This window comes from Bombus pyrosoma, linkage group LG4, assembly GCF_014825855.1.
Source record: "Bombus pyrosoma isolate SC7728 linkage group LG4, ASM1482585v1, whole genome shotgun sequence".
In the NCBI taxonomy this organism is placed as follows: Eukaryota; Metazoa; Arthropoda; class Insecta; order Hymenoptera; family Apidae; genus Bombus; species Bombus pyrosoma.
Window position 1 is genome coordinate 5,794,778 of NC_057773.1, and position 19,095 is coordinate 5,813,872.

At 34.4% G+C, this 19,095-nt stretch overlaps 1 protein-coding gene and 1 long non-coding RNA gene across 11 annotated transcripts in view; one reads left to right on the plus strand and one right to left on the minus strand.

Annotated features, from left to right (window-relative positions):
• LOC122566710 (protein lap4) overlaps positions 1–19,095 on the minus strand; it is a 53,655-nt gene that overhangs the window by 12,452 nt on the left and 22,108 nt on the right. For 8 of the 10 annotated variants that reach the window (XR_006316608.1, XR_006316607.1, XM_043724359.1 and 5 more), the window contains exons 3-22: positions 6,983–7,061; positions 6,770–6,859; positions 6,545–6,665; positions 6,145–6,437; positions 5,933–6,066; positions 5,717–5,828; positions 5,473–5,639; positions 5,228–5,388; positions 4,901–5,011; positions 4,607–4,828; positions 4,253–4,498; positions 4,079–4,163; positions 3,406–3,570; positions 3,137–3,312; positions 2,946–3,080; positions 2,700–2,855; positions 2,532–2,612; positions 1,650–2,450; positions 658–765; positions 410–589 (exon numbers count right to left, since the gene is read on the minus strand). Coding sequence is in view for 8 of the 10 variants with exons in the window: in XM_043724359.1 (XP_043580294.1) it covers positions 410–589; positions 658–765; positions 1,650–2,450; positions 2,532–2,612; positions 2,700–2,855; positions 2,946–3,080; positions 3,137–3,312; positions 3,406–3,570; positions 4,079–4,163; positions 4,253–4,498; positions 4,607–4,828; positions 4,901–5,011; positions 5,228–5,388; positions 5,473–5,639; positions 5,717–5,828; positions 5,933–6,066; positions 6,145–6,437; positions 6,545–6,665; positions 6,770–6,859; positions 6,983–7,061 (3,623 nt within the window). In the remaining 2 variants the exon portion in view is untranslated. Of the gene's footprint in view, positions 1–409; positions 590–657; positions 766–1,649; positions 2,451–2,531; positions 2,613–2,699; positions 2,856–2,945; positions 3,081–3,136; positions 3,313–3,405; positions 3,571–4,078; positions 4,164–4,252; positions 4,499–4,606; positions 4,829–4,900; positions 5,012–5,227; positions 5,389–5,472; positions 5,640–5,716; positions 5,829–5,932; positions 6,067–6,144; positions 6,438–6,544; positions 6,666–6,769; positions 6,860–6,982; positions 7,062–10,439; positions 10,490–19,095 lie in introns of those variants that run through there. The other 2 variants (XM_043724362.1, XM_043724358.1) reach the window with 2 other exon arrangements.
• Positions 3,895–4,413, plus strand: LOC122566722. The gene is made up of 2 exons (XR_006316609.1): positions 3,895–4,155; positions 4,238–4,413. It is a non-coding gene; the product is annotated as an uncharacterized LOC122566722 (long non-coding RNA).

The window sequence follows — 19,095 nt, forward strand, 5'->3', positions numbered from 1 at the left end:
CAGCATTAGGAAATGCCACAACAAAACAGTTATAAGTGAAGCACTTGAGTGCCATTGTTTGCAAATGATAAACATTTCACTGGTGAACATAATGCATTAAGTATCAATGAATGAACTGATTCTATTCTATTATTTATTTAACTGGCGATACTATTTTATGTATATATTTAAGTATTCTAAATGTATGCGCGTTTACGAATTTTGACTAGTGTTGATCACAAACTTCAATATTAAAATATTGGAAGTTCTGAGAATTAAGCGTGATAACATTAATTGTGAATTTGTGATTTATAGTTACATTTTCATAAGCGTGTTTTATTGAAAAAGCTATTTTGTAATTAAGAAGCAAACCCTCTATATATGTGCAATAACTAGCAAGCAGATAGTAATTAAATTATAAATAGCTTACCTGATAATTTTCTGGTAGTGGATCATGTTGGACAGTAAGCACTATTTGATCGCCTGGTCGCAAAAGTTCCATCACAGCCTCTTGATGAGTAGCTTTTGTTACATCAGTACCATTTACCTTTAGTATCCTATCACCCATTCTCAATTTACCAGATTTTGCAGCTATACCACCAGGCACAACCTAATATTAGCACAACAAATGTATATTATACAAATTCTAAATATTAACAAAGATATAAAAAAACTTACATGAGATATAAAAATTCCAGGCTCTTTTGCACCAAATGGAGTACACGAATGATCTGTACCGCCAATAATACTGAATCCTAGGGATCCTTCTTTTACAAGAATTACGTCCTAAAAATTAATATTTAATCATTAAAACATCGAATATATAGAATCTTTATTTATTTTGTAATTACATTTTATTATTTTAATAATTACACGTGTTAATTATTTTTAAAATATAATGCCCTGGATATTAAAGAATGAAAGATGGAATTTCATAATAACGGAGGATGCATGTAATTTGGTATTTGATGAAAGAATATATATTTAGCTTATACTACTTACCTATTTCCATGCCAGAGAATAAGCACCCGAGGTATAAAATATTATAACATTTCATACAACCAATTCTTACCAAATACTTTAATGTATGGTTTGATAATGCACACACAGAGAAATTATATTTACTGAATCAAACCAATAACAATCAATTTCAAATACATAGACATGCAATGAAATATAACTTGTCATAGAAATAAAACGTACATATGCATAAATAATGTCCATAACAATGTTTAAATTGCCCTTTTTTAAATAACGAATGATATTATAATTTATTTTTTAATTAAACATGCATGAGAGGAAGAAAACCACTTGACCACCATTTTTTAAATTGTAATTATTCCGAAGTTAATTAATTGATTGCATTGGAATATGTTTACATTTAGTAGGATTACGATTATCATCCTAGCATGGAAATAAGTTAATACATTACAAATACTAAATACTTAAATTTTACCTAAAATATTTAAAAAGTGCAAACTATTCCGGTACCGAAGAAAAAATAATTATAATTGTAATATTTAAAAATTATAAAATAAATCTTCTAAACTTCCTTTTCGTCATGGTTCTTGTTAATTGAAAAGATAAACAATATATTTTCAGCAATTTTTATAACTTTTTTCGAAATGTATGTGCAACATAATCCATGCATCTAGCTACCAAGCACATACCTCAATAATTACTGGTGGTACCAATTGATTTTCAGTCACCCTAGTTACGACGGTCTCGGTGAGAGTGCTCTTTGTGATGGTCTCAGTAACTTTACCAAGTGTGGTAGGAGCCGGAGGAAAATTGACGTCTCCAGGTAGATTATCAGGCTGCTTTATTGTCACTGTCACGATAGGGCCTTGATGGGAATCTGGCGATGGTGAGGAAGTAGGGGGACGAAGGAAATGAGCAGGTATCATGGCCTGAAATTCTTCGTTGGTGATAGGCTTCGGTACCTGTATGTCTTCCTGGGGTGAGGTTGACCTAGGTTCTGTAGAAGATGTGGGCGTCGAGCTTGTAGTTGTCGTGGGTGTAATTGTAGGTTGCGAAATGCTATGCCTGGGGGCAGGTTGTGGATGTGGCTGGCTATTTGTCGGACTTGGTGATATCGAAGAAACGTTCTTAATATTTCCTGATTCTGTAACACCATTCATTTTTGGTAGCTCAGTAGTTTCAATTTTCATAGGCGGAGGCGTTTTCGAAGTAGGACTTGGCGATAGAGTCCTATCAGCATCGATAGAACGTCGATATCCGGTGTAACCCGGTCTATTCGCTATATAACTATTGGCGTTATATAATCCTGTATATGGTCTAGGTGCACCGATCACTCGTGGTGACTTTTCTGAAGGTGTTACAACTGTGGCTGCATTTGCTTGCGAAAGTGGAATTTCACGTTCGACCACTAATCGAACGAATCTTTCCAAACCTGTTAATAAAGCAACTGCTTGCTCATGTTTGGCTCCTCTCATTTCAACTCCATTAATCTATAAAATAATTCCATTATGTGAAAGATAAATAATTATGATTGTATTAAATAATATTTTGTGTAATAATATTATACTTACAGATATTACTTTGTCTCCAACTAATAATTTACCATCTTTTTGTGCCACACCACCATCGGTTATTCTTGAAATATATATCGCCTAAACATTATATATTTGAAAAAAGTTGCTAAGCGTAATTAACGAAAGAAATAAACATAAAATATTTTCATAAACTAAAACTCTTACATCGCTATTGTCTTTGAATGGTGGAGAACCTTCTCCACCGGCAATACTAAATCCAAGTCCATTTTGGTCCCGTATTAATGTCGTGTGAACAAGAACAGATACCATTGGTTCATTGCCCGCCTTTGTTGATGATATAGGTTCAGGGATTTTCTTAGACTTATTGAAATAGAAATTTGTTGATCTTTAAATTTTGCACTTTAGTTCAAATTGTATATGTTGCATCTATTAAATCTAAAAAATACATACCTTAATAGCATCATGAGGTAAAGCATCACCATTTTCTAAATTATGCGGTAAACCTGTAGATGAAACATGAGACGTCGCACTTGGAGCTCTACTGGTACTTAAACTAGAGCACGCTGAGTCTTTTCTCGACGATACCTGTTAAATATAATGTTAATAACAGTATAAATGATTTGCGTTTCATAAAATAGTACCTGTTCATATGGTGGCACTATCCTCGTAACTTCTCTTTGAACCACTAACACAAGGACACGTCCACAAGCTTTCAAAACTTCTACAGCATCATAATGACCTACGTTTACTACTGAAACACCATTTACAGACAATACTTTATCCTCCACTTTTAAACCTGCTAAGTCTGCAGGTCCACCTATAAAGGAAAATATAATGACCATATCATGAAACTTCATAATTGACATATTCTACTACTGAAAACAAATAGGTTTTTTATCTCAATCTTTACCTTCCGTGACTCTGGAAATAAAAATGCCTTCATCGTCACCCTTAAAAGGGGTTGAACCAATTCCACCAGCTATTGATAAACCAAGACCACCTGTCGTTCTTTCGATATGAATTTCATATTGTTCCTCTCGTACTTCTATCGTCGGCTCAGCATCAGAAATCGCACCTACACAATAAATTCCATTGGCGTTACTACTTAATTATGTAATCGGATCACGTTTTACTAACTTTTACCCTTTCTTTTTTTTCTTACAAAACATCTATATTTTTTTGGCATTTTTAACTATACTTTTTATTCACAATATAGAATGTTGATGAAATTTTTAATTGAATATTTTCACTTCGCAATTTTTTTCTACGCGTGTAACGCTTGCTACATCGAGTTTGATAAATAACTAGAGTTTGATAACGGATAAGTGATAAGATAGCAGAAGCAGAAAGGAATATCTTATCATGGACTATTTAATGCCAGTGATTACGAAGCAATGATGCTAGGAAGTTTAGGAAGATTCGTTATTTAATTCAGTTTACGCGGAAAAGATATGTTACCTTTTGAAATATTTTATTTTATACGTGGTATATGAATTATAATTTAATTAAAATTTGATAAATTTAAAGGTGATATAAAGAAATGCAGCAGATAAAAGGTGATATACTAATCGTAATTGTTTTACCTTGACTTTGAGCGTCAAAATTTTCTGTGGGTTCTGCAGGTGCTGACGTGGATGTGGAGATTTCGTCATTTTTCTTCGTAAGTGCCTACCACATATTAAAAACTGTATAAAATTCATCTTAATTATTTAAGTAGCTTTAAACATGTTGTTTTTTTTTAGGTAGATAATAATTACCTGTGCAATAATGGAAGCTACTTTTTCTTTATCTATTGCTGTATGGATTCGTTTATTTTTCAAGTGATGTGGAGTATCTCTACGATGGAGTCTATTTGGTCTATTTGAATCACCACTACCATCATAATCAATACCTTCTACAATAGAAAATTCGACATGTCTTTGTGTTTCTTCATTTTCAGATTCTTCCTCATCTTTGTCATTTATATCCTTTGATTCAGATATTGAACCTTCAGTCCTCACATCCTAAAAAAAATAATTTTTACAATTTACAAATCAGTAACAAATAAGTAAATAAATAAATAAATAAACAAATAAGTAAATAAATAAACTAGCATTAACATAAATACTTACAGCATTAGATTCTGTGATATATTGATTAGAAACTATTTCTGGTTCATTGCTGGACTGAAAATCTGCATTATCAGCTGCTATTCCAGGTATGGTTTCTTTTTGTGCATTTTCTATAGATTCAGGTTGTAATGATTCTTGCTCTATAGTCTCTGTAGTCAAATCGTTGGACTTTGTTGAAATATCAGTCTCAGTTTTATCCAAACCAAATGTTTGAGAAACATCCTGAAAGATATTATTAACAACTGTTACAAAAAGATTGTATATAATATCTCGAAAAATGAAATTAATAATTACCTGCTCATCTGTAGATGCTGATCGGCTGTCATTTTTTCCTTTACTAAATAATTTATGAGCTTTTGCTTTTAATTCTTTTGGATGAGGGGTATTTTGTCGTACGAACGGTGTCTGAAATAAGTGCAAACGTTGTATTTACGTAATTAAAAAAAAAGGTGAATGGTTAGAAAAAAATAGGCTTTTGTTTCATTTTTTGTTATAATTTTAATACAGTGAGTCGTAAGAATAATAACGTTTCCAACACATTAAATACCTCGAAAATACTCTGAACTTAGATATAGCAAACCTAAAAAGTCTAGAAGATTTCCTCATATGTAACGTGCTCACCTCCTTATCAGTTTCCGGAGGTTCATCCGTAAATTTCACGGAATGTGTTCGCGACGCTTCTTTTTCTTGCCAGCCTTCATCATCGCTACTACCAAGCTCACGCATTTCGCCATCTTGAACAACATTTCTCATACCACCAAGCATACCAATTCTTCCTGAATCTAAATCACAAATCATGCAACATATAATCCATAAAGTATAACTAAATGTACCAAAATATACTTTCATGAAATAGATCTACTAACCATCTGGATGAATTTCCAATTGTGGCAAAAGAAAACAAATTAATACTTCTTGCCCTGTTTCCTCATCAACGTCTGTCTGAAAAGTAAGCATTGGCTGTGCTTGATTCTTACTTAACCATACTGCCTTTAAGTTCAAATTGATCAAGGAATATGGCAAGTACTGTAATCTGGAAAACGAATATCATTACTAAATATTGTTAACAAAATATGAAAAAATTTCGATATTTAAGATTATATTATATACCTATTGCCTGAGACATCCAACACATGAAGAGCTGTACATTGTCCAACTTCAATAGGAAGATACTGCAGTTTGTTATCTCTTAAAGACAGTACACCCAATTGTTTTAAATTTCCTATAGAAAAATAATAACATTCGATAAAAAATTATTTTTAATGTCATAAAGTAATATAAATAAATATTAACATAAATTGAAGTTCTAAATGACACTTTTCTTACCGATTTCTGTAGGAAGCGATTGTAAACTATTTCTATCTACATTTAAATTGTTTAGATTATGAAGTTTTCCTATAGTTACAGGCAGTTCGAGGAGAAAATTTTCCGTAAGAATTAATTCTTGTAAGTTCTCACACCTACAACGAGCAAACATCAGTTTTTGTTATCAAGTTCTACGGTTTCAAGATCCTTGTAGGAGGAAAAATTAATCTCACCTGCCTATATTTGAATTTAGAGTAGAAAGCCTATTTTGATCGACTTTGAGTATAGTAAGTTTCTGTAATTCTCCAAGACCATCAGGCAATTTTTCAATAACATTTTGCGATAAATGCAAATCTGTTAAAGATTCTAAACCTCCTATTTCTTCCGGAAGATCTTCCAGACGGTTTTCAGATACGTCCAGGCATGCTAACGTCTTCAATTCTCCGATTTCCGGTGGTAAATGTTGCAACTGATTATGATCCAACCATAATTCTTGTAATGCTGGTAATTTTCCTATATGTGCTGGCTAAAATAAAAACCCCAAATTTATAATAGATATTATGTTAATAGACAACAAATATTCTATTTTGTCCGTAATTTCTTTTACAATGATTAATTCAATATCTATCTTACTAAAACTTCAATGTCATTGTCACCAAGATCCAGCCGCTCCAATTTATAAAGTTGGGAAAGCGATTCCGGCAAGGATTTGAGCAAATTTTCCCTCAACTCCAATGACTGCAACGCCTCCAAGCTGAGAACAATCGGTGTACAAACTTGTTAGTACTAGGCACGATGTAATTCAATTAAATCATTCTAAGTTTGAATGCAATTAAAGCGAGTTATTGTTGCTATTACCTTCCGAAATCAGGCGGTAGATTCGTAAGGGACATATCATTGAGTCCCAAAACAGTTAAGTTTCTTAATTGCACGAACCCTGCTGGAAGTCTGCAATGACAAATTTGATCCTTCTTGAATTTTGAGAATAAATGTTTTTAACAACTTTTAAAATGAAATATAAATAGCTGTGTTTCACACGAAAAGAGATAAATGTTAGACAAATTTATTGACCTTGGAATTGGATTACTGCTGAAATCCGCCACCTGAAGTGCCCGTAAATTCTTGATGTTCTCAGGAATGTCTGGTATATCTAGAATAAGAAAGAACACTAAGTAATACTTATGTATTACATCCGCTTTGAAAAAAATTATTAAAAATCTGTATATCTAGAACACATTATTATAAAAATTCTTTTTTTTTTTGTTGCATGAATAGAAAATATCAAGATGGCCTAAATATAAATTACATAAAAAGAAAAAAATCAAGGAAAGTAGATGTTTATTGAATTCATAACTCTTCTCCTATTTCAAAAAATTTCCATAGCCACATGTAATTCGAAGAATTTTCTTTACGAAGAAAACAATTTCGATTCACTCGAGCTTTATTCTTTCGACTCGTCATACATGTTGTATTGCAAGGCATATACGTACAAATGGAAAGCTTTGCTGATGATTTCATGTTTCTTTTATATTCAACCCTTCGTTGGAATTATTCAATGAAAAAAAGTTTAAAAGAAATCTCAACATATGCTGCAATATATTACATAATTGTATCGTTTAATGACACTGACTAATTAATTAACAGAAAACTGATTATCAGTCAATAACAAATTCCTTCATTAAAAAATAAACGCGACTCGTTGTACTAAACACTGCTATTGCATAAGAATGCAGGATGCTGCATCGTGGATGAAATAATACCGTGCACGCATTCCTCCTGTTGTTTTCCCTGCAAGGTCGAAGAATTTCACGAATTAAAGTGAATGGCAAACCGAACAATTTTAAACGTAGAAACTCTTCGTTATAACATACGGAGTTTGGCTCGAATACAAAATAATATTTTAAAATTGTGTATTACGTGTCAACGTGTATTATCTGTGTCTTAATAATATAATGTATATACGAAATAAAATATAAAGAATAAATCTCAAGCTTCTCATATACATACGTTTCGATTAGCCAAAATATGCATATTTTATAACGAAATATAGTAAGGTTTTCATAAAAAAAACAGAAGTTTTTTGAAGAATTTATTGTTCAATTAATTATTCATTATGTATGCTCCTTTTATTTCATTATAACTGTTAACATACGTCATAATAATATCAAATTATGACGAAAACACGTGCGTTTTTAAACGTATTATGAATCATACCGCGATTATGCATTCTCGAGTCAAGAGATGAAACACGAAGGAAAAGGAGGAGAGGAATGGAGAACCGTGTATCGCATAGCAAACGAGCCGATAGGCTTTACGAGCAAATCGAACCTTGAAAAACCGCTAGTTACTTTTAACACAGTGGTTCGCAACTACAGAATGTTATCATAGCTATTTTAGACATATTATCGATAAGTATGTAATTCATAAACTGTTCTTTTATTTTCAGTTTATATGTTTCTATGTTATACTTCCTCAACTTTGTCAGTTCTAAAATTAAGCGTTAAATTTAAGAAAGGAAAATCTTTTGAATTAATAACGTCAAATGAATGAAATAATCATTTGCATTTTCATGTTTTCCATACCGTGAAGATTCAAGTTACTTTGAACATGATTCGATATATGAAACTCAAAGCTTTTGACAAACGTTGAATATTGGTCTTCAAAAAATGGTCTTATATGCTATACATAATTTTAATACTACGTACATATGTATTTAAGAATATATCTTATGTACTATAAGATATGTACTATATTGAGTACCCACTGAACTTTTATGAATCCTATCAAGACTTCCAATACTTCCAAGACTTATCAAACTTTTAATCTTTTTATAACTAATGAGAATTGTTTTCCACAAATGTACATACCGTAGAAAACAAAAAATTGAATTTTATTAAATATTAATTTCATAAAATCTGTTTAATGTGGTCAATAGGAACCACAGCACCCACCTATCTCTATTTGCAAAAGGACTTACTGAAGCTCTGTGTCTGTGGTTAAAGACTCAAGACCTATCAAGATTCAAAATTGATCGAGACTTTCCAAGGTTTTAATTTTTTAACCATCGAATTATATTCGAGGAGATGCGAATATTTCTGCATAGACATATATTCGAACCGATTCAAAATATTTCAGGCTGCATCATTACATACACGTACACACACTGCCTGTCACGAATGCACGCACGGTGTGCGCGCGGGTTGAACGTAACGACAACGACGTGGAACAATTACAAACTAACCGTGATTCCGCCAGACGGAAGAGACAGACCCCTTCGTTCATCGGATCTCTTTGTTCCCAAAAGGATGTTAATGATCGGTGAACAAAGGTATATGTCTGAGGACTTTTATAGCGAGGAATGGATACACAAAAGAGACAGCCTCGTAATATGCTTGACTGGAGTTTGAACGATATCGAATATGTGGCGACCCGTTATCGATCGATAACTTTCTGTCTGGCTACACACCGTACGGCCAAGGAAACGATACGCCATCTCATGGGTTTTGTGGTTAAAATATCTCTGATCGAGCGATACGATTACCGTTCTATATATGTATCACTATTAACGCACGTGTGTACGCCCGTGCGTGAATATTTTTAATGCGTCGTACACCGCTCCGCGAGCGATTTCGAACATTTCCGCGGTGAACGATGACGACGACAATCATGCGCAATATCGCCCGTCCAACGATGGCAATTTTTTAAGAGCACGTAATACACGATGATTGATTCAAAGTATGTATATCGAGGTCAGATTATAAAAGATGCTGTCGATGAGAAAATATGTTACGCTGATTATGTTATAGTGGATGCATTTTCTGGCCAACCAACATTCTGACAAATACGTCAGAAAAATCGAACTGCTATCGTCGTTCTTCAGATGTTTCATTCGTCAAAACGAAAGTTCGCAACGTGCATTTGTTTTGAGCATAAACTGCGTACCCGCAAAGGCAACAGTCAGGAACCTGCTGTTAGTGTTTCACATTTCGAGAAAATGCTGCATGTTTCTTCGTATTTCTGTTGTCAGTAACAAAAGTCGCTGCTTGCTACTTATTTCCGGTTGGAGCGATAGGGTCAGAGAAAAATTAGAAACAGGTTGCAACAAATTGCGACTGAAACAAATGTTTCTTCGGTGTATACTTGTTGGCTAGAAGCAAATGCATTGAAATTGTAACAAAATCCAAATATTCCTTTAATTACGTTGTTCTAACGTGGATAAAATCTCTCTGCAGGTTAATATTTGTTTAATACTTTTTAAAACATGCAGCAACGGGCAACAAAAAGTTCCTCGTTGCTACCTCAGCGATGATTCAGCTTTTTGCTGTCATGGTTTTTCCATCGAATAAAACGCGGCGCGGATTTAATGGGATCCCAGAACTACTGATACGTAATGCGTGCTCGATAATTGCCACAGCGCTCTTTTTAAACGACCGAGTAAAATAGTACAACGCGATTAACCGATACCGATACCGACAATGGCGCTTCCTCTCGTCGAAAGAATGAAAATGTTTGCGGAAAAATTACTCACGTTTATTACAAAATCGTTTCCTACCGCGCCCTACGGCGATAATTCGTTGCCACGACCGTGGTTACACCCTTTTATTTTTCCACCGGACCGTTCGATTTTTCAGTAGTTGCGGAATTGCGCTCGATTACCACGCCTATGGGCGACTGCGGTAACTTGTAATTAAGCAACCAGTAAATAACACAAAATAGCTTCTCTCTCCTCTGAACGTGTCGGCCACTGTAAACATTATAAATAGCGCGAAACATCCACCCTCGGCCTTTGCAATTTACCTTGGAAGAAGAGGAGGCCGCGGAGGCCGTGTAAAACGCACCAGGGTGGGGAAGACTAGTCGTCACATGTGAACACGCACTAAGTTTGAATAAATAGAATTCATTGTGGTGAACATGAGAACACAAATCTGTCTTCTTACTTAATCTATAATACTATATTTCTCTTTATTATACGTATATAGTAATTTCTAATATGAAAGATATAATAATAATAAAAAAAAGGGTAGAAAGAATAAAAAGAAGAGGAAGATGCAAAAATAAATCTATGCTGAAAGCTAATTATAGTCTATGAAATACAAATTTCTTTCCATCCATCGCATAAACAAATTTCATTCTATAATTCTTTCATCTATTTTTAGATCCATCTTCCGGCTTGCATCGCTTCATTATCAGAAGCTAACTCCGTGTATAGTCAGGACTATATCCGACACAACGCTGTTTACGCTCATCAAGAGACTACTCGTTCGGTCTCGCCGGGAAGGAAAAAAAATGCAATCGGGTAAACAGCCTTTAAAGCCGAAGCTTTCGTGACGTGTAATTTTATGCCGTATAAATCGCAAGAGATATTCACTTCTGTGGTTTTCTGGCGCGGATACGCAACAGGGAATAGGGGTAATATCGCGGTAAGGGTAAGAGATTACACAGTGCACGTAGCCTTTTTCCCCCTTACGTAATATCCGCGGCACACGTGAAGGAATTGATCGAGCGATCGTAACGAGGAAAAAGATCTCGTCGACTCGTTCAATCAGTGATCCTTCGTGGGTTCGTCGAGATTCAGCATTTATTAATATTAAATCTCGCGCAATGTTTACCTTGTTTCTTTTTTTAATCCTTTTTTTCCTATCTCAGATAAGTTTCCATGCTACACGTTTATCGAATAATAATCGCGAGTGATTGGAAACCATTATAAATCGTCTCGAATGGGAAAAAAGAGAAAGCGGGAAGAAAGAGAGGAATAAAAGTATGAGGCGAGGGTAACGAGGGTGACATGTCGCTTTGCGTCGCGCCTGTATGCGCGATCTACGTTCTTATGTAATAACGTGCAACACGTGAACGCGCGATGAACTCGTTGGAAAGTTCGCGAGCTACAATTTCTCCTACGCCAGAAGTGATTTGTCCCACATTTCTTTTTTCTTTTTCGAAGGTGAAAGACATCTTCTCAGCAGAAAAGTGATGGAGGATGTTATCGTTTAATAAGCCCGAGAATCTAAATGAGGTCGTCCAGAAGAAATGTAGAGGTACATTTACTGTTAGCTCGTAGAAAACGGTACTTCCCAAAAAGACAGGAAGGAAATACAGTTTTATCGTGACTACATTCCAGTCACGGTCGATTGATAACTCTACTACGTGCATTTCATAATACGATTTTATTTCGCGGTAACATCTGTAAATCTAGAAATCAAATGACAAACGAACCATTTCCATCATAAGAGAATAAGGAAGTGTTTGGAAGCCTGCATGCATATCGAAGATAATATCGAGCTATCGCAATTACCGATCATCCGTCGCAGACAACATCAATTTTTCCCTGTCTGTATGTATTTCCCTATTCTGACCGTCTAGATTTCGTTCCAGCGTAAAAATAATCATCGTTCGGTTGGGAGAAAAATCATACACGACAAGATGGAGAAAAAGAAAGAGGAAAAGAATTCGCTGACTGGCTGCATTCCAATCAGTCGTATCTTCTCCGTGCGTTGCACCTACACGCGAGTGCAACGCCTTTCATTAATGGGGTGAGTTTTCTGAACCTGTTGCTATAAACTTATATTTCTTGCACGCAACGAGTTTTCACTGTCAACCAGTCTTGACTATTCCAGATCCTGTATCTGAATCTGGAAACCGTATTCTGGTATACGTATAACGCGTTCTACCTACGGAGATTAATGCGAGAAAAATACAAGTTTTCACACCGCGTTTTCCTCATGATTTATTTATGAATATTTCTCTTATCCTGTAACGAAAATTTGCTATTTGTCATTTTTATTGTCTTGAATAATCGTTCAGGGGACTCCTTAATATTCTTTTGATAACTTTTTTTGGGAGATTTTTGATAATATTTTAAGGTGTCTCGGATGATAATGAAATAGCATTCTCTAGCGTTGTTTAAAAAATATTTTAAAGAAATTTTTGTGTTTTTCATATTTTATAATAATATTTTATAATAAATAGCACCTAATTTGAAGACTAGCTTTTGCGGCTTGATATTTAATTTTCCGGCAAGGAAAGGCGCAGTGGAAATCAAAGAAATTCCACGATTAAAATCGAGTTCAGAGAAACAATTCGCGAACAATAAAAGCGATGCAACGCAACACTCAACTTTCTCGTTACAAAGTGAACAATGCATTACAGGAAGAGTCCGTAACTAATTCGAATTTCGCAGCGGTGGTTGTTTCTAAGAAAATAAGTAAAAATGCGTTTAAATCAGAGCCAACGACGTAGAAAAACACACGATGTAATTTTGCAACGGAATCGAAGCGACTCCGCACGCAACTTTGATCACTGATAATTAAGAACAATCGCCGCCGCTCGTTACAGATAGATCGTCGACAGTATTTTACACGAATTTCATTGTTCACCATTAAATACATTTGCTACCGTGATGCTACGTATTTGTACGAATAACAAATTTGAAGTTATGAAATCTAAGCAGAAGAAGAAATATGTAGTAAAAGAAATATCAAACAAATTCTTGCAAGTTCTTTCACAATTACGATGTCAAGAAATTAAATAATGTAATAATGTAAATAGATTTAAAAAAAGATTGTAAATGAAATGCATTAACGTTAGAAAATGGAAATAATAATAATTCTACGTTCCCTTCACAGAATGTATGTAATACGTAGTCATTTTTTACTAGATATCTATTATCATAATCTATATTTATTGCAAAAGCAGTTACTTCATAATTATGAATATGTATGTTTGTAATGTACATATATTAGCCTTACTCGTATGGTCTTACACGCAACTAGATCTTAAGTAAACAGATTTTAAATTAACATGTAAATAAGTATGTGTAATAAGAGGATTAATATATTTACAAGATAAGAGAAAACAGACGAAAGGGCAGGAAAATTGATCGTTAGGAGGATACCAGTAGAAATTGGACCATTCGACAACCTGTACGCGTGGAAATGCGCCCGTTCACACGCACGTGCGTGGGTGGCTTAATCAAGGGACAAGTTTCCTGAACCCGAACCTGTTGCGGTCGCGGTTTATCTCTTCCATGATCAGGCAACGAGTTTTCACAAGATCGTGACACGACTTGTGTGCGTTACGCTTTTTTTTACATACAGGTTTCCTTTATGAGAGCCATAGAAAAGAGAATTCGCCGATTGAGAACGAAAAAGAAGAAAAATGTTGCTTTTCTAACGTCGTGACTTGTAACGATGCTCGTTCACTGAATTTTGCACGAACCGGAAAGCGAAGATAAATAATAAATGCGAATGCTGCATTGAGGCGAAGTATAAACGGAATTTCCCCGGGGCTGGAGAACGGTTTTCATTAAAATGAAACGCGTGCAATGGAAGTTGTTAATAAAAGAAAAGATGTTCGTTTAGTTTTGTTTTAACGTTGGTTTTGGCATAAAATCCTTTGTACAGCAGCAGTTTTTTTTTTCGAAACCTGATGCTGTAGTGTATTCTATGACGACATGTTAGAATAAACCTCGTGGAAGTTATACATTGAGATGTTTGTTAAAAGCTGATTATACGTATTGCTTTTCTACGTATATCTCACTGAATTTTATTATTTTGACTATATGTATATTTAATAAGAGATTAACAACTCAGCATTCACAATATTTAATAATTTATATTTGCCAGCTTCTTTCCTTTCTTTCTTTTTCCTTTTTCGTACATAAGGTTTTCATTTCTCTGGCAACGATATCTCACACACCGAGTTTCAGTTTCGATTCAATCATACACATAGAATGTCAATGTGTATGTACTATGTTTATTATATGTTACTATATTAAAGAGAGAGTATTATAAAAAAAGGATTTAAGACTTTATGAATTAAATAAAAGGATCCAATTAACATTTTATCTTTCCTAATTGCAAATGTTTCGTGCGAAAAATAACAGAGGTAATAGCAGCTTTTTAAAAACACAAATTAAAATAGAAATTAGGTATTCGAGAGAAAGAGAGTACGCTGGTTTCTCCCACAAAATGTTACCACGCTTACGTTGATTTATTGCTACGTGCGCGTAACCGAATCGCATCGTCGATTTTCTGAATCGAAAATTCTGAATTCGAATTACAAGCGGCGTAACATTAACCGGAACGCATCTAATCTCGCGTAATTTAATTGTTACTTTCCCTTGTTTTTTTCGTGACGGTCAATGAACCGTCTCACCCGAGCGTATCGCATTAATTGAAGCAAGTGAAAACTTCGTGTAAGGCTTACACGAGACTCGTCTCGCTTTAACATCGAATAAATGTGCGATAATATCAACGTAAATACAATGATGCAATCATTAATCAACGACACCGCTTTCACAAAATAAATGTGTAATTTTCAATCGAATGATTTTACATTCCTGAAATTATCAAACTTCCTCGACCTTCCTGTCCAGATTTTGTTAAATTTTGTTAAATCACTTATGATCGCAGGATATGCAAAATCTTCATTCCGATGTTCTATTTTAAGATAAATCCGAAGGCGAATGGCGTAGTTTGTGAACAACGATTTCATTTTATTCGACGCGCACAACGTAAGGTTTGGCAAAACTCCGAATTTAAATAAAATTGTTTGTTACTAGAAACTCACAGGGGAGAACTGGCCACGATTCATGCTTCAAACGATTCAATTCTGACCCAATAGTTGTAGGAGATAAATACCCGAATTGTGCAAGCTGGTGTTATCGTAATAAACTTTTCAAGATTTCTCGTAGTTGTATGAGCATAATATGAGATTATTTTCCCGTCCACGAGCTTCAGATAATCAGGAGAATATAATAGATTAAGACACCTTAAAATTGTAATTCTATAAAAATCTACGTTACTTCTTGAAACGTGAAATATGTACATGAAATTCATTGAGGAAAATTTAAATAGATATTGAAGATAAAATTTGATTCTTCCAGTTCAGTATCTTTGGAATTGAAGGCACCTTTTGTTAGAAAAAGAATAGACGCGGGAACAATAAAGTATTTTGTACACTTAATTATAACGTAATACACATAAATGGAAATAATACAAATAATTGTATATTACAAAAAAAACGTATACGTACGTTGTTTAGCAAATGATTTATACCGACAAAATTGTAAAGAAATTCTTTTTGTTGACTAAAGAATAACAACGAAAGTGACCAAACTCACAATGTTACATATTGTAAGCCAAGCGAACGACGCACGTTGTATTTACATATTCAACATGGATAATGGATTGAATCTCGTTGCATATGTATGCTACTATTCCAGCAACTACGAGGGTTGTTCCTGGCCGTTGATTAATTTTCAAACATACACACAACCTCTTAAAAATCAACATAACGCTTTCGATGGAACCAGGCCCTTCTTACGTACTGCGAATTTTTATTTTTTCTTCGTTCATTTAAGCAATTTTCCTTCGTGAAACGCGTCGCGAAAATTGCTCGTATACGTGGACGTTTTAATTAAACTGCACGGTTTCACGAACACCTAAATTTAGAGCGGTATACTGGGAACAGCCTCGACGCGGGACGCATCTCCAGTTGTCAGTTTCCACTCGATTGTTCCTCAAACTCGTCCTCGCGGGCAACTTGTTAGCCATTAATGAGGTCAACCACGAAGTGTGCGCCAAGTGTGAGCGAGAAAGTTGCCCGCACAATTTATAACAAGTTTCGCAAATGTTCTAGAACCAACGCGGAAAGTTCGCTTGTTCCCCTAATCGTTTCGGTCGTCCCGTAACATGATAAAGTTAATTAGTTTATCGAATTATGTAATCTCTTCGTTTAAGTACATAGGCTGATGGTTTTTCATCAAGATGCAAAAAAAATAAATAAATGTTGTATTCTATGTATGTAGATACTATAGTATACATGTGTATCATATTATTGTATGTACCTACTATTCATCACAGGATTGCCGTTTATGTGCACGAAGACGCTATAAATAATACCAATTACGTTAACTACCCTTTCTCGTCTCGTGTACCTACAGCTCGAATGACTAAAATTATATTTATTCGGGATATCATACACATCCTGGCGTTATTTATACTTATCTCTTAATTAAGTCCGTCTAGCATCACACATCCCGTGGACCACGTGGAACGCCAATTTCAACTACCTGTGCACGTTGAACAATCTCAATTTCACGGTCTCGTTAGGTGTCTACGGACGTGTAAGGTGCGATCATCCACTATTTTCTCGTTTATTTTCACCTTTCCACGTCCGTACATACATACATAGCCGTTTCGATAGATCCTTAGAGCTGAACAAAGCGGTTCGATCGAAGGTACGAACACTCTAGGGTGCCTCGAAAAGTGGGGCACTTTTGTCGTCTCTCCTCCTCTCTTTGTCTTTCATTCTGCCTCTCAAAAGCGACGCAGAAATATCAATCACTAGCCCAGATATTGCGAATTGTTTTATTCAATGTACAGAAATCATGTCCGCGCATATGCATACGCGTGCAAATATCGTTGACCATTCTTTCCTTCTCTTCTATACTCGTATCACGCTCGAAACAAAACACGCGAACCGCGACTAGATCTCGTCTGAATTTTTCCAGGGGAGAAAAGAGGGAATATACACTCTTCTATTGGAAAAGCTTTCACGTAACTGCACGAGGATTTTCGAAAGCTCGTGGAATCGCTGAGCGTTCTCTTCGTTTTCATTTGTAATTCGATCAATGAATTGGTTTTTTCAAAAAATACACGCGTGTAATCTTTTGCTAATTTGTTAACGTTCAATGGGAGAATATCGTACATTATACGTACAATGGTATGTGCGTAGAGGAAATTTATTTCATACTAGGATGATCTATTTAATATATAATATTTAATATAATTCTATTTAATATATAATAAATTTAATAACATGCCAACCTACGATTTATTTAAACCTACCTATTTATTTAAACCTATTTAAACCTACGATTTATTGACATCAGAAATATTTATATTCAAAACTATAAAACATTGGATGAAATAATAAACTTTAGGACATCAGTTAGAACAGGGCGACACGAGTAATGAAAAGTTTCGGCCAGTATCGATCCAGTCTGAAAACTGTTGTCGTTCTCGACGTTTCGCAAGAGACACTTGCGACGATCGGTGAACACAGTGGAAGAAGCAAGGTTGCAAGTTTAGAAAACGTGCTCGAAAAAAAAAAACTTGCAACGCTTTTATATACCGCGCGAGGTTAAAGACAGAATGAAGCGGTGTGTCGTCGCCAAGTGTCCCGGCACGTTTTGTATAACTGAAAACGTCCGGGAAGCCAGCGTGTGTACGCATTTCGCGTAACCTGATTGTAGCGTCTTATTGAGTTTCCACTAGCAACTTGGTATATACACCAAATGTCTTTAAGTTGATACGTTGACCATTACGAGACAACCCTATGCAAACTCATTCTCTATACAAGTCGCTTGATACTATTTCTTCTAAATGCAACTGTGTCTTGAAACCACATGAGGACGAAGAAAGTAGAGAATAATAGTAACATAGTTATGAGTTGTAAATGTAGTATCTGTATGCTTTGCTCTATGATTATGTATTATTGATCCATTAAATTTCCAACATTTCATGTGTATAAAATTTCAAATTTAAATAAATAAATAAATACATGCATACGATCTTTAAAATTTAAAATTTTCAAATTTCCGAGTTCTTAAATTTCCAAATTTTTCGATTTTTTAATTTTCAAACTTCAAATTTCAGAAGCTTTAAATTTGTGAATTTTCCAAATTTTAGATTGTCGAATTTTCGAATTTTTAAACTTTCAAACTTTTAAAATTTTAATCTTTCAGGTTTAGAAGTTTTTTAATTCATTAATGTGCAATAATGTTTACGTATCTTCAAATTGTTTATTTAAATAAATTCTAAGAAAATAACTTAAAATAGAAAGAAAAATAACTACATAATCTTCTATACCTGAGGATTCTAAACTGTTGCGTATTTCTTTCTTCAATTCCATTCGAATCTTTAATAACAATAAGAACTAAGATCATCATTAGTCTTTTCAACAATAATTTTATAATATTCGAATAATTTTTAGCGCTAATGTATATACAATCTGGAACTTGAAGGTCCCTTCACTATACCTGTGGGAATAATCATGTAATACAGATGAATTTAATGGGAAGCTATAATGTTTTTACGTAAGAGAATTCTTTTTACGTGGAGAGCGAAGATTGCTCTTTAATCACGCAAGCGCATATATGAAATGTATACATATGTATAAAT